Genomic DNA, 16,159 nt, shown 5'->3' with positions numbered 1-16,159 from the left:
ATTTTCCAGAGCCGAGAGCTGATGATTTAAGCTCGCTCGATCGGGTGAGTTTACCCGATCGAGCGAGGTGCTGAAATTTAAATTTTTTTTTTTAAGCTCTTGGTTTAAACATTATTTTATTGTTTGATTATTGTCCATTAATCCTTAAATGATTTGAGCCTTTATTAATTATTCATATTTAGTGATTAATTGCCCCAAGATTTGATTAGCAACCCGAGGTCCCCACAATCACCTACTTCTTTTCAATAATATCTCTGATGAAGTTGTACTTTGTATTGATGTATTTGGTTTTTCCATGATATTTAGGATCTTTTGTGTAATCAGTTGCTGATTGATTATCTAAATAAACTGTTACAGCTCCCACTGGACTACTTACTATACCTAAATGATCCAGAAATCTTCTCAACCAAACACCTTCTTGCACTGCAGAAGCACACGCCACAAATTTTGCTTCCATTGTGGATAGAGATACACAGGTTTGTTTCTTGCTTCTCCAAGATACACATCCACCATTTAACAAGAATGCATACCCAGATGTGGATTTACGTTCATCTAAATCACCACCCCAGTCAGCATCTGTGTATCCCATCAGTGTTAGATCATTTCCTTGGTAACAGAGGAAATCTGTAGTGCCTTTTAGGTATCTCAGAATCCTTTTAACCGCACTCCAGTGTCTTCCTCCTGGATTAGATTGATACCTGCTGACCAGACCCACGACATAACAAATATCGGGACGAGTACACATCATTGCGTACATCAAACTCCCAACTGCACTAGAATATGGAACTTTGAAAATCTCATGGATTTCTTCAAAAATGTTTGGGCATATTTCACGACTTAAGTTCTCGCCTTCGGCCACAGGGGTATCACAGGGTTTGCAATTTGACATTCTAAATCGCTCTAGAACTTTTTAATGTAAGATTCTTAAGACAATGCATGCATCCTCTTAGAATGATCTCTGTAAATTTTAACATCTAGAATGTAATCTGCATCACCCATGTATTGTTGGAAGTCGGTGTTCAGATCAATTAGAATTGATACCCGATGCAGCGGAAGTTTAAAAAATTTATTTTATTAATATGGAACGATTCCATATCTGGGTATCAAAACTTTCACGATTAAATTTGTGTAAGTAAAATAAATAATCACAATTAAATATTTTACCTTAAAATCTCGAAGCGAGATTATGGACACCAACAGAATTTAATCTGCTCTTGTTGTATATCCCCGGAACTGATGAACAAACGTTTCTTCAATCAGGTCCACGAATAGAAAACAAAACCCTCTGATTGACTGCACTAGAAATCAATCAGAAGTTTGCGTAGAGAATAAACAGATATGATCTGTTAATTCAAAATTGTAATTTTTCACAAAAAATCACAAGACTGAATTTTCTCCGAAAAGGGACAAGGATTTTCGAAAAACCCTTAGAAAATAATATGTGTGTTTTCGAAAATTTGATGAATGAATTCCATGCAATTTTCGAATACTGCACATATATTTATAGATAATTTCTAGTTATAATTGTATCAGGACTATAACTCCTTAAAGCCCACAATCCATAACTTAAGCCCAACAAGCCAAGCCCGTTGTTATAGAAATTAATATAAAATTCATCGTGACTCCGATTGATAAACTGATTTCACCAATGTGCACAGAAACCATTTCTGCATCTTTTAGAGTCAAGATAATTTTTCTGAATTCGAATTCAGTGATTTCCAAAAATTCCCATCCCTATGTCATTTTAGGAAATCTCACTCCCTTTAGTTAAGAATTCCAACTTCTCTTTCATTAAATTTAACTCTTTAAATTTAACTATCTCTACGGGGTTTTAGTAATCCATTACTTGTGTAACCCTCAATAGTTCAGGAATACAGCTAGCCGTGGGCTCACAACTCCTTGTGACTCGGAACAACAATTTTCGACTTATCCATCGAATCATGGTAAGAGCGCCTAGCAACATCGCCCCATGATTCCCTAGGTATTACTGATAGTGCCTGCAAGAACCAGTAGATTTTGGTTAGCGTACAGTACGGTCCCTTCAACCATATATCCCGATCGAATCAACAACCATTGGTATATCGAGAGTCGTTCAAGATTCGATAACTATGCATAACATCTTGGAGATCAAATAATGACATCGCATGTGTTACTAGGATAACCCATTAACCTAAAACACATCATGTACTCTGGCCAGAGATTCGTCACACTAATATCTCCTCAGATCGCATAGGATATCCACACTCGCAAGTATGTGGTGAATCCTTGACAAAAAAGCATCGACTCCTATATGTGTCGTAACTGTACCCAATCCCGACACCTGATGACCCCAATAGAGTCGGTAAATGAGTCAAAGTACAGTACTAGCATATAGAGTCTCAATGATGTTTCAAGTAATAAGGACTAATGGTGTACAACCAAAACCGCGGACTTTATCCACTCGATAAGTGATAACTACTTGGAAAGTCCGAATAGGGTAGTTCGATTATTCATCATATGAATATCCATTTGCATGCTTTGAACATCTCTATGTTCCATACCAATGAAACGTGGTACTCGGCATCGCAAATGCTAGTCTCAATCTCGAGCGATCCTTATCCTTATTTGCGGACGGCTCAATTGACTAGGAACAGTTTAGAATATACAGTGACTATAAGATGTGTTCATTGATAGCCATCCCCATGTGCTACCACATCTTACATACACTATAGTATATTCAAGGTCTTTATCAAAACAACAATAGTATATCATAATATAACATTATGAAGAAAGATAAAGTCAATGCCATTATAAAAGTTTAAATTATATTAAACAAAATATTGTTTTACATAGAGTCATAAAAGCCCTTAGCCACAAGTTGGCTAACCGGGCACCCACTCTTTCAATCTCCCACTTGCCCTAAAGCCAACAAGTCATACTACGTAATCCAATTGTTTCGCGATGTTTGTCAAACAATGGTCCTGGCAAGGGCTTAGTAAGCGGATCAACGATATTGTCTGTAGAGGCCACTCTCTCGACACTGATGTCTCCTCTTTCCACAATCTTCCGGATGATGTGGTATTTCCTCGGTACGTGGTTGGACTTCTGATGAGACCTTGGCTCCTTTGCTTGAGCAACGGCACCCGTGTTGTCACAGTACACCGGGACTGGACCAACAGCTTCAGGAATTACACCCAACTCTTGGATGAATTTCCTTATCCAAACCGCCTCTTTAGCAGCAGCTGATGCTGCAATGTATTCTGCCTCAGTGGTGGAATCCTCTGTGGTGTCCTGCTTGGAACTCTTCCAAGAGACAGCACCACCATTGAGCACGAATACAAATCCAGAGGTTGATTTCGAGCCATCCACGTCACATTGGAAGCTAGAGTCGGTATAGCCTTCCAACTTCAATTCTCTCCCTCCATAAACCATGAATAAATTCTTAGTCCTTCGCAAGTACTTAAGAATATCCTTCACGGCTTTCCAATGCATTTGACCGGGATTGGCTTGGTATCTGCTCGTGACGCTCAGAGCATAGGCCACATCCGGTCTGGTAGATATCATCCCATACATGATACTACCTATGGCTGACGCATATGACACATGTGTCATCTTCTCTATCTCTTCGTCAGTCTTGGGACACATAGACTTGGATAGAGAAACTCCATGACACATAGGTAGATGTCCTCTCTTGGACTCATCCATAGAAAACCTTTTCAATATGGTGTCGATGTAGGTTGATTGAGTGAGTCCTATCATTCTTTTAGATCTATCTCTATAGATCTGAATTCCTAGAATATAGGATGCCTCACCTAAATCCTTCATCGAGAATCTACCTGATAACCATATCTTTGTTGACTGCAACATCCCTACATCATTCCCCATGATTAGGATGTCATCAATATAAAGTACTAAGAATGTTACCGCATTCTTAACTACTTTCTTGTACACGCATGGTTCCTCCGGGTTCTTGATGAAACCAAAATCCTTTATCGTTTCATCAAATTTCTGGTTCCAACTTCTTGATGCTTGTTTGAGACCATAGATTGATCTCTGAAGCTTGCATACCTTATGCTCGCTTCCCATGGATGTGTATCCCTCAGGCTGCATCATATAGATCTCTTCCTTAATGTTTCCATTAAGAAATGCAGTCTTTACATCCATTTGCCATATCTCATAGTCATACCATGCTGCTATGGCAATAAGGATTCTTATGGACTTGAACATTGCAACTGGTGAAAAGGTTTCATCATAGTCAACTCCTTGTCTTTGAGTATAACCTTTTGCCACCAATCGTGCCTTGTAGGTCAATACCTTTCCATCAGGCCCAAGCTTTCTCTTGTAGATCCATTTGCACCCAATTGGAACAATTCCATCGGGAGGATCTACTAATGACCAAACTTGGTTAGAATGCATCGAGTCTATTTCCGATTGCATAGCTTCAAGCCATAAATTCGAATTCGCATCAGAAATTGCTTCCTTGAAGTTTCTTGGATCACATACAATGTCGGGTTCACTTTGATCCCCTTCAAGAAGAAGACCATATCTAATAGGAGGCCTAGAAGTCCTCTCGGATCTCCTAGTAATAGGCGTGTCTTGTGATGATTCTTGAGGTGTAGGATCACTATTTTGTATCTCGGGTTCTTCTCGAATTTCTTCGAGTTCCATCATCTTGCCTTTCTTATCCAATAAGAACTCCTTCTCCAAGAAGGTGGCATTCCTTGAAACAAACACTTTTGTTTCAGCAGGATGATAGAAATAATATCCGATTGAATTCTTCGGATACCCTACAAAATAACATAAAGTGGATCGACTATCCAATTTATCTCCCACTGTCTGCTTCACGTAAGCAGGACATCCCCAAATCCTCAAGTACGAATACTTAGGAGCTTTGCCATTCCATAAATCGTATGGTGTTTTATTTACTGCTTTAGTGTGGACGTTGTTTAACAACAATACCGCAGTTTCAAGCGCGTAGCCCCAAAACGAAGGTGGGAGCTCAGTGAAGCTCATCATGGATCGAACCATGTCCAACAAAGTTCGATTGCGACGCTCCGAAACACCATTAAGCTGAGGTGTCATAGGAGGAGTCCACTGAGAGAGAATCCCATTCTCTTTTAGATAGTCCAAAAACTCGGTACTTAAGTATTCTCCACCTCGATCCGATCGAAGTGCCTTAATACTTTTACCTAGTTTGTTTTCTACTTCAGCCTTGAATTCTTTGAACTTTTCAAATGCTTCAGACTTATATTTCATTAAATATAAATACCCATACCTAGAATGATCATCAGTAAAGGTAATGAAGTAGGTGTTGCCACATTTAGTACCAATCCTAAATGGACCGCAAACATCTGTATGGATCAAATCCAACAGATTTTGACTACGCTCAGGTTTCCCTTTGAAAGGAGATTTAGTCATTTTTCCCTTTAGGCAGGACTCACAAGTAGGTAGAGAGTTAATATCAGACATATCAAACATGCCCTCTCCACTAGCTTGTTCATCCTCCTTGAGGAAATATGACCTAGCCTAGCATGCCAAAGGTTTGCCGGGTTTTGACTATCGTCCTTTCTTTTAATTGTTGTTACCGGTTTATCAACATAATTAATTGGAATGTCTTTTAATTTTAAGCTATATAGATCGTTTTCAAGTTGTCCATTTCCAATCAAACATTCATTCTTGTAAATATTGTAAATCCCATTCACAAAATTGCAAGAAAAACCATCTCTATCAAGCATAGAAATAGATATAATGTTTTTGACCAAATCCGGAACATATAAAACATCTCTCAAAAATAACTTAAAATTGTTCTGCAAAACTAAATAAATGTCTCCTATAGCTTTGGCTTCGACTCTAGAACCATTCCCGAGCCTTAGCTGGGTCTCACCTATCCTTAGCTTACGACTTCTTGTCATCACCTGCAAATCAATGCAAATGTGAGATCCACATCCTGTTAGAGTAGGTGCCCGTCGAGCCAATGTGTTGACCGATGGTCCTTGAGAGAACTCTTGTATGACAATCTTTATTTTAATAATATTTGACATTATTTAATTTGGCACATCTTTATATTTATACCCATGCAAGCTGCATAGATAAAGCCCTTGAATATACAAATAGTAGAAAGAATATGAGATGGTCATGTGATGACTATCATGAAACTCATATTTGGAATACTGTATATTCTAAACTGTTCCTAGTCGATTCAGCCGCCATAAAGAAGGATAAAGGCCGCTCGAGCTTGAGACTAGTATTTGCGATGTGAGTACCATGTTTCATTGGTACGGGACATGGAGATGTCCAAGCATGCAAATAGATTCTCCTTGTAGAGTGCACTGAACAACCCTCCCTAAAGGATTTTCCAAGTGGTTCTCACTTATCGAGTGGAGAAGTCCTAGTTTATGGTTGTACACCATTAGTCCTTATAACCCGGGACAACATGGAGACTCTATATGCTAGTGCTTCACTTTGACTTGTTTACCGACTCATCTGGGGTCATCAGGTGGCAATGTTGGGTGTTGTGACGAAACATATAGGAGTCAATGCATTGTAGTCGGGGATTTACCGCTTAACTACGGGTATGGATATCCTATGTTATATCATGCATACGTAGCTTGAAATCTCTGATCAGAGTAAGTGTAATTAAGAAAGGAGTTTCTTGAATTATATTTTCGATGCAACTACGACATGAAACATAGTTATTGATTCAATGACAACTCTCGATAAACCAATGGTTGTCGAATCGATCGGGATATATGAGTTGAAGGGACCGTACTGTACGCTAACCATAATTGATTGGTTCTTGCAGGCACTATCATTTGATACCTAGGGAGTCATGTAAGCGATGCTGCTAAACGTTTACATGACTGGTTGGGTACTATCAGACTTGAGTTTTCTGACGTTCTTATTATCAATGTGTTGATTAATAAGAATGAAGCTATATATAGGGTATGCTCATATAAGGGACTTGTTGATCCCGAATCACATGGAGATGTGAACCCATTGCTAGTTGTATCAGTGAACCATTGAGGGTCACACAAGTACTAGCTTTCTAGATCCCGTTGAGATTAAAATAAGTTCAATGTGTTGAACAACTTATAAAGGAGTTTATAAGTAAAATAAATTAGAAGTTTGACTTCTAAATTGGAGAACGAATGAAATAAGTAACTTTTAATTTGTGAATGTGTTCTAAGATTAAAAGTTGACTTAAAATAATTAGTTTATGAAAATGGTGATTTTCTAAACTATTATTTTGAACTTAGTTAATTAATTCAAGTGTTGAATTAATTTAACACTAGTTGAAATTTTAATGTACAAATAATTAAACACTATTGAGTCTTGTAGAGCTCAAATAAAATAGTGTTATATAATTATTGTTACTAGTGTACTTGAATGAGTTCAAGTTAAATTTAATTAATTGATTAAACTTAAATGGGTTTAGGTTTAATATTTAATTAAAATAAGTTCAAAATACCATTTAAATATATATATATTTATATATATATATATATAGGCGTATATATATATATATATATATATATATATATATATAATATATATATATATGTATGTGTGTGATGAAATTTGAAGGGTTGGAAGATTGGATGCAATTTTCCATGCAAGTCATGCATTTTTCTATGCATGGTTTTAATTGTATCTAATCAATTCTTCTCCATTAATATAATATACACACATTACACAATTCATTCCATTCTAATTTTAAACTTGGAAGTGGCCGAACACTCTCCATATTATTCCTCCAAGTTTTCTTTCAATTTTTGTGGAAGAAGAAAAGAAAAATCTCAATGCAAAATTCTCTAGATATTCTAGTGCATATTTAGAGCGGATCTAGATCGTCTAGTCGTGGACCTAATTCGGAGGCTCGAAGTGTTGAATCTATTTTGAGCAAGGAGTGCTCTTGGAAGCTTGTAGATTGAGTCTACCTTTTTCAAGAGCCTAGTTGTTCATCAACTTGGTTGGAGCCATAAATCAATCTTTGAGATTGATAGGTAAAATTCTAAACACCCTATGGTTGTTTGAGTTTTTTGAATGCTACACAAGTGCTCGGATCTCTTTTGTTAAAAATTTTATATTTCCGCTGCGTTTCCGGGCACGAGTTAACCGATCCCCTTCAGTGGTATCAGAGCCTAGGTTACTCTTTTGTGTAGTATTTGTTGGATATTATGTTGAGGTCAATTTCTAACCGCATGAGAAAATCAAGATTTATCAATTTTGGGCTGTTTTTATAAATATTTGTTTTTATGGTTTCGGGCAGCCCATAGGCTGCCCGAAGGTGTCCTAGGGGCAGCCGTGGGCTGCCCCATATTTTTAATAAAAAAAAAAAAAAAAATTTGGCCGGAATCCGGCGACGGAGTTTCGGTGACGACTATGACGACTTGAGTTTTTCAAAGGTGTTTTGGAATATCATGTGTCATAGGCCCTAAATTGTTAAATATATTATAGTTGATTTTTTATGAAAAATTAAACTTTATAATATGTGATTTTTCTCATAAAATACATAGTTAAAGTGTGACTTTGATTATTTATAGTAAATTGTGATTTACAAGAAATTCAATTATAAATAAATTAATTTGAATGTAAACAAAGGTGTTTGTTTATTTTGTTAATTTATTTTATAATTGTGGTGGTTAGTGATTGGACCAAGATATATAATATTTGATCAATTGATTATTGAGATAATTAATTGATGGTGTATGATATGTGATATTGTGCATGAAGGATGATTAAAATCCCAAGACCAATTTGCTAGGTGTATGCTAGGATATTTTGTGTTGAATGATTGTAATAATTATCAAATTACAAAGTGGGCTTGGTTTATGGCCCGTTCCCACCCCATGAGATGTATCCCTATTTGCCATGGATATTTTCATGTAAAATATTTAATAGCGGAAGTTCAAGATTGGAAGATGGTGGGCCATGATGAATTATGAAGATTCAAGACATGTAAATATTGGAAGCTTATGTAATTGTTGCATTTGCATCCCATACATTCCCTAGGAATTGGACCTAGGCCCGTGTTTGGCTCACACGGGCCAAATAGTTTTTGGGGCGATTGATCATCCTTATTAATTAGTATGTGCGTTATTATTTTATAATAACAAAGTTGCATGAATCCGGCAAACATACGATCAAACATGGCAATCTTTAAAATTAATGATGAGACTTTTTCAAAATTAAAAACCCTCATTTTGAATTAGATTCAAAATTTATATCAAGCCCGAAAAGGGGAATTATAAATTTTTTTATAATTTCCATGTCTTCCATCGACAATGGATGCATGACGAACGCTACCGGTATTCAATGCTCGGCTCATATTATTGGGGGGGCTTGGATGCCGGAAAGCTGTGACATCCATTGACATGGTGATGTGAACTACGTGGAACTCCCATGACTTCGGCTCATATTATTGGGGGAACTCATGGCGACCGTCCATTAAGGTTCAATATCGATGGGTAAGGCTTGACACGTAAAGATGAACGACGTCATATTATTGGGTCCTAATTAAGCGTGAGACAAAAGTTTACGTAAGGGTTGCATGGAGATGCAATTGGAAACTACCTTTTAGAAATTATGATTGGCTGATATTATTCGGGATCGTAATTGGCTAATTGGACCTTATGTACCTACTGAGGAAAGGAGTTTCCCGTTTTTACTAGAGGGTAGTAAAAATGTCAAAACAGTGGGAGTAAAAATTTATAAAGTTAAAGTCCATACTTTATATCTTATTAAATATTTTAAAATAGTCATTGACATTTATCTGTTATTATTTTTCAGTACAAGTTTTGACAATATCATCAATTCGCAATCCGCTATATACTATACTCGACAAACATTTACTGACCGGTCCAAATTACCTCGATTGGCTAAGAAATCTGAAAATCGTCTTGAACTCGGAGAGGATTGCATACACACTTGATGAGTCGCCCCCTGATACGGCTTCGACTGATTGTAGCCCTGAGGAGCTACAGACTTACAAGGATTGGTGTGACCATGACTTGAAAGCCAAGTGTTATATGCAGGCTTCTATGAATGATGAGCTTCAGCGACGTTTTGAGAGTGCAAAGCATGCTGCTGACATTCATTTGCATCTCAAAGAACTCTTTGGTGAACAAACACGCCCACTTCGACATGCGATTGTCAAGGAGCTAATCACTTTGCATATGCGAGATGGGGCTTCGGTCCATGAGCATGGCCTGAAGTTGATTGGGCTCGTGGAGAAACTCGTTAGCATGGATCTTGTGCTACCAACTGAGTTGACCACAGACGTGTTGCTCTTGTCACTGCCTAGCTCATTTGATCTTTTTGTGGTGAATTTCAACATGAACAGGTTAGATCCAACCCTTGAGGAGTTGGTTAACATGCTTGTTACGTTTGAATCCACAATTAAGAAAGAGAAGCCGGTTCTTTATGTGGGATCTTCATCTGGTTCAAAGAATAGACCACATGGGAAGGGAAAGAAGCGTTCCTTCCATGCTCCCAAAAAGAACGTGCCCTTGAAGAGGCAAGCTCCGAGTCTCGTTGTGGTAGCCACACCAGTTAAGGCTAACAAGACTAATGACGTCTGTCATCACTGTAAGAAACCTAGACATTGGAAACGTAATGGCAAGGAATATCTTGACCAGAATGGTTCTGGAAAAGGTATGTTCTACATTGAAGTAAACATTTCACTTAACTCTTCTTCTTGGGTATTGGATACCGGCTGTGGCTCACATCTCTGTAATGATTTGCAGGTGATGGCAAGAAGTAGGAGACTCAGAGATGGTGAGACCTTCTTGAGGATGGGCAATGGGGCAAGAGTTGCAGCCAAAGCTATTGGATATGTTTACTTATTGTTGGACAATGATTTTAAATTATGTTTGAGAGATGTTTTGTTTGTACCAGATTTGGTGAAAAACATTGTTTCCATTTCTATGCTTGATAAAGATGGATATTCTTGTTTATTTGGCAAAGGTGTTTGCAATATTTACAAGAATGAATGTTTAATTGGTACAGGACAATTGGAAAATGATCTCTATAATTTAAAATTGAAATATATTCCTATGTATAATGTCCAAGAGATATCAACAATATCCAAAAGAAAACAAGATACTCTAAATCCAGCACACTTATGGCATGCTCGATTAGGTCATATATCTTTTAAAAGGATGAACAAGCTAGTGGGAGAAGTCATGTTTGATATGTCTGATATTAATTCTCTTACTACTTGTGAACCCTGTCTAAAAGGAAAGATGACCAAAATTCCCTTTAAGGGCCATGTGGAGCGAGCCAAGGGACTGTTGGATTTGATCCATATAGATGTGTGTGGTTCACTTAGCATCACCACTAAGCACGGACATTCTTACTTCATTACCTTTACCGATGACTTCTCTAGGTATGGGTATGTGTATTTGATGAAATACAAATCTGAAGCTTTTGAAAAGTTCAAAGAATTCAGAAATGAAGTAGAAAAACAATTGGGACGAAGCATCAAGGCACTTCAATCGGATCGAGGTGGTGAGTACTTGAGTACTGAATTCCAAGAGTATCTTAGGGAGAATGGTATTCTCTCACAGTGGACTCCTCCTGGTACACCTCAGTTGAATGGTGTTTCAGAACATCGTAATCGAACTTTGATGGACATGGTTCGGTCTATGATGGGGTTCACGGAGTTGCCGCCATCCTTTTGGGGATATGCACTTGAGACAACGGCACTGTTGTTGAACAATGTTCATTCAAAGGCAGTTGATAAGACACCATATGAGATATGGATGGGAAAATCTCCAAAGTATTCTTATCTAAGAATATGGGGATGCCCTGCTTATGTGAAGCAGATAGTGGGAGATAAATTGGATGCTCGATCCATTTTATGCTAATTCGTGGGATATCCAAGAAATTCGGTTGGATATTATTTCTATCATCCCAAAGAAACAAAGGTGTTTGTTTCTAGGAATGCAACCTTTTTGGAGAAGGAATTTCTATTGGATAGAAAATGGGAGATGATAGAACTCGAAGAAGTTCGAGAAACACCCATGATTGTGGAACCCACACCCGAACAACCAAGAGAGGAGATACAAGCTCTTAGAAGATCCGAGAGGATCTCAAGACCACCTATGAGGTATGGTCTGCTTCTTGAAGAGGGCCAAGATGAGCCTGACCATGGATGTGATCCAAGGACCTTCAAGGAAGCATTGTCTGATGCCGATTCATCCAAGTGGCTTGAAGCTATGGAATCTGAGATGAATTCCATGTATTCAAACCAAGTGTGGAATCTTGTGGATCCACCTGAAGGAATTGTTCCTATAGGATGTAAATGGATTTACAATAGGAAGCTTGGGACGGATGGAAAGGTTCTGACCTTCAAGGCTCGATTGGTGGTAAAAGGTTATACTCAAAGGCAAGGAGTTGACTTTGAAGAAACTTTTTCTCCAGTCGCAATGTTCAAGTCCATAAGGATATTGCTTGCCATTGCCGCATGGTATGACTATGAAATATGACAGATGGATGTGAAGACAGCTTTTCTTAATGGGGATATTAAGGAAGAAATTTACATGTCTCAACCTGAAGGGTTCACATCTATCGGAAGTGAGCATAAAGTATGCAAACTTCAGAGATCTATCTTTGGTCTCAAACAGGCATCTAGGAGCTGGAACCTCAGATTTGATGGTACAATCAAAGAGTTTGGGTTTACTAAGAATCCTGAGGAACCATGTGTGTATAAGAAGGTCAGTGGGAGTGCTGTGACATTCTTGGTACTTTATGTTGATGACATTCTACTCATTGGGAATGATGTAGGAATGTTGCAATCAACTAAAGTATGGTTATCGAGTAAGTTCTCGATGAAGGACTTGGGTGAAGCATCTTTTGTATTGGGAATACAAATCTATCGGGATAGATCGAAAAGATTGCTTGGTCTCACCCAGTCCACATACATTGATACCATCGTGAAGAGGTTCTCGATGGATGAGTCTAAGAGAGGAAATCTACCAATGTGTCATGGCGTGTCTCTATCCAAATCCATGTCTCCCAAGAATGATGCAGAAATAGAGACGATGACACGCATTCCATATGCATCTGCAATTGGTAGTATCATGTATGCAATGATATCTACACGTCCTGATGTGGCCTTTGCATTTAGTGTTACAAGTAGATATCAATCGAACCCTGGTCTTCCACACTGGAAAGCTGTCAAAGACATTCTCAAGTATTTAAGAAAGACTAAGAATATGTTCTTGGTTTATGGGGGTGGAGAACTAAAATTGGAAGGCTATACCGACTCTAGCTTCCAAAGTGATGTTGATGATTCGAAGTCAACTTCCGGTTTTATATTCATGCTCAATGGTGCTGCTGTTTGTTGGAAGAGTTCCAAGCAAAATAGCACTGCGGATTCAACCACTGAGGCAGAATATATTGCTGCATCCGATGCTGCAAAGGAAGCTGTTTGGATTAGGAATTTCGTCCAAGAGTTGGGCGTTATTCCTAATGGAGTTGATCCAGTCCCGGTGTACTGCGACAATACTGGTGCCGTTGCTCAGGCAAAAGAACCAAGGTCTCATCAGAAATCCAAACATGTACTGAGAAAATACCACATCATCCTGGAAATTGTGGAACGAGGAGATGTCTTGTTAGATAGAGTCGCCTCCGCAGATAATGTTGCTGATCCACTAACTAAGCCTTTACCAGGACCATTGTTCGAAAAGCATCGCGAATCAATGGGTTTGAAGAATATGGGTAGTTGGCTCTAGTGCAAGTGGGAGATTGTTAGAGTAGGTGCCCGTCGAGCCAATGTGTTGACCGATGGTCCTTGAGAGAACTCTTGTATGACAATTTTTATTTTAATAATATTTGACATTATTTAATTTGTCACATCTTTATCTTTATACCCATGCAAGCTGCATAGATAAAGCCCTTGAATATACAAATAGTAGAAAGAATATGAGATGGTCATGTGATGACTATCATGAAACTCATATTTGGAATACTGTATATTCTAAACTGTTCCTAGTCGATTCAGCCGCCATAAAGAAGGATAAAGGCCACTCGAGCTTGAGACTAGTATTTGCGATGTGAGTACCATGTTTCATTGGTAGGGGACATGGAGATGTCCAAGCATGCAAATAGGTGCTCCTTGTAGAGTGCACTGAACAACCCTCCCTAAATGATTTTCCAAGTAGTTCTCACTTATCGAGTGGAGAAGTCCTAGTTTATGATTGTACACCATTAGTCCTTATAACCCGGGACAACATGGAGACTCTCTATGCTAGTGCTTCACTTTGACTTGTTTACCGACTCATCTGGGGTCATCAGGTGGCAATGTTGGGTGTTGTGACGAAACATATAGGAGTCAATGCATTGTAGTCGGGGATTCACCACTTACCTACGGGTATGGATATCCTATGTTATATCATGCATACGTAGCTTGAAATCTCTGATCAGAGTAAGTGTAATTAAGAAAGGAGTTTCTTGAATTACATTTTCGATGCAACTACGGCATGACACATAGTTATTGATTCAATGACAACTCTCGATAAACCAATGGTTGTCGAATCGGTCGGGATATATGAGTTGAAGGGACCGTATTGTACGCTAACCATAATTGATTGGTTCTTGCAGGCACTATCATTTGATAACTAGGGAGTCATGTAAGCGATGCTGCTAGATATTTACATGACTGGTTGGGTACTATCAGACTTGAGTTTTCTGACGTTCTTATTATCAATGTGTTGATTAATAAGAATGGAGCTATATATAGGGTATGCTCATATAAGGGACTTGTTGATCCCGAATCACATGGAGATGTGAACCCACTGCTAGTTGTATCAGTGAACCATTGAGGGTCACACAAGTACTAGCTTTCTAGATCCCGTTGAGATTAAAATAAGTTCAATGTGTTGAACAACTTATAAAGCAGTTTATAAGTAAAATAAATTAGAAGTTTGACTTCTAAATTGGAGAACGAATGGAATAAGTAACTTTTAATTTGTGAATATGTTCCAAGATTAAAAGTTGACTTAAAATAATTAGTTTATGAAAATGGTGATTTCTAACTATTATTTTGAACTTAGTTAATTAATTCAAGTGTTGAATTAATTTAACACTAGTTGACATTTTAATGTACAAATAATTAAACACTATTGAGTCTTGTAGAGCTCAAATAAAATAGTGTTATATAATTATTGTTACTAGTGTACTTGAATGAGTTCAAGTTGAATTTAATTAATTGATTAAACTTAAATGAATTTAGGTTTAATATTTAATTAAAATAAGTTCAAAATACCATTTAAATATATATATTTATATATATATATATATATATATATATATATATACTATATATATGTATGTGTGTGATGGAATTTGAAGGGTTGGAAGATTGGATGCAATTTTCCATGCAAGTCATGCATTTTTCTATGCATGGTTTTAATTGTATCTAATCAATTCTTCTCCATTAATATAATATACACACATTACACAATTCATTCCATTCTAATTTTAAACTTGGAAGTGGCCGAACACTCTCCATATTATTCCTCCAAGTTTTCTTTCAATTTTTGTGGAAGAAGAAAAGAAAAATCTCAATGCAAAATTCTCTAAATATTCTAGTGCATATTTAGAGCGGATCTAGATCGTCTAGTCGTGGACCTAATTCGGAGGCTCGAAGTGTTGAATCCATTTTGAGCAAGGAGTGCTCTTGGATGCTTGTAGATTGAGTCTACCTTTTTCAAGAGCCTAGTTGTTCATCAACTTGGTTGGAGCCATAAATCAATCTTTGAGATTGATAGGTAAAATTCTAAACACCCTATGGTTGTTTGAGTTTTTTGAATGCTACACAAGTGCTCGGATCTCTTTTGTTAAAAATTTTATATTTCCGCTGCGTTTCCGGGCACGAGTTAACCGATCCCCTTCACATCCGGTATCCAATACCCAAGAAAAAGTATTAAGCGAAACATTTATTTCAATGTAAAACATACCCTTTGCAGTTCTCAACTGTTCGAGGTATTCCTTGCAGTTACATTTCCAATGACTGGGTTTCTTGCAGTAATGGCAAACGTTTTCATCTTTTATCCCAATTGAAGCCTTGGCCTTTCCCTTTTTATTTGGTACAATCTTCTTGGGCGGGGCAGAATGTTTCTTACCCTTTCCACTTGGTCCTTTCTTAGAGTTAGAAGAGGAGCCAACCAAGAGTACC

At 37.7% G+C, this 16,159-nt stretch overlaps 1 protein-coding gene across 1 annotated transcript; it reads right to left on the bottom strand.

Annotated features, from left to right (window-relative positions):
• Positions 1-232: 232 nt before the first annotated feature.
• LOC140877708 (secreted RxLR effector protein 161-like) lies at positions 233-889 on the bottom strand. The gene has a single exon (XM_073281263.1). It carries the CDS (start codon positions 887-889, stop codon positions 233-235), a length of 657 nt encoding a protein of 218 aa, XP_073137364.1.
• Between the last annotated feature and the right edge of the window lie 15,270 nt (positions 890-16,159).

Source organism: Henckelia pumila, chromosome 2, assembly GCF_033568475.1.
Source record: "Henckelia pumila isolate YLH828 chromosome 2, ASM3356847v2, whole genome shotgun sequence".
Lineage (NCBI taxonomy): Eukaryota > Viridiplantae > Streptophyta > Magnoliopsida > Lamiales > Gesneriaceae > Henckelia > Henckelia pumila.
This window is presented reverse-complemented; position numbering and strand designations above follow the sequence as displayed.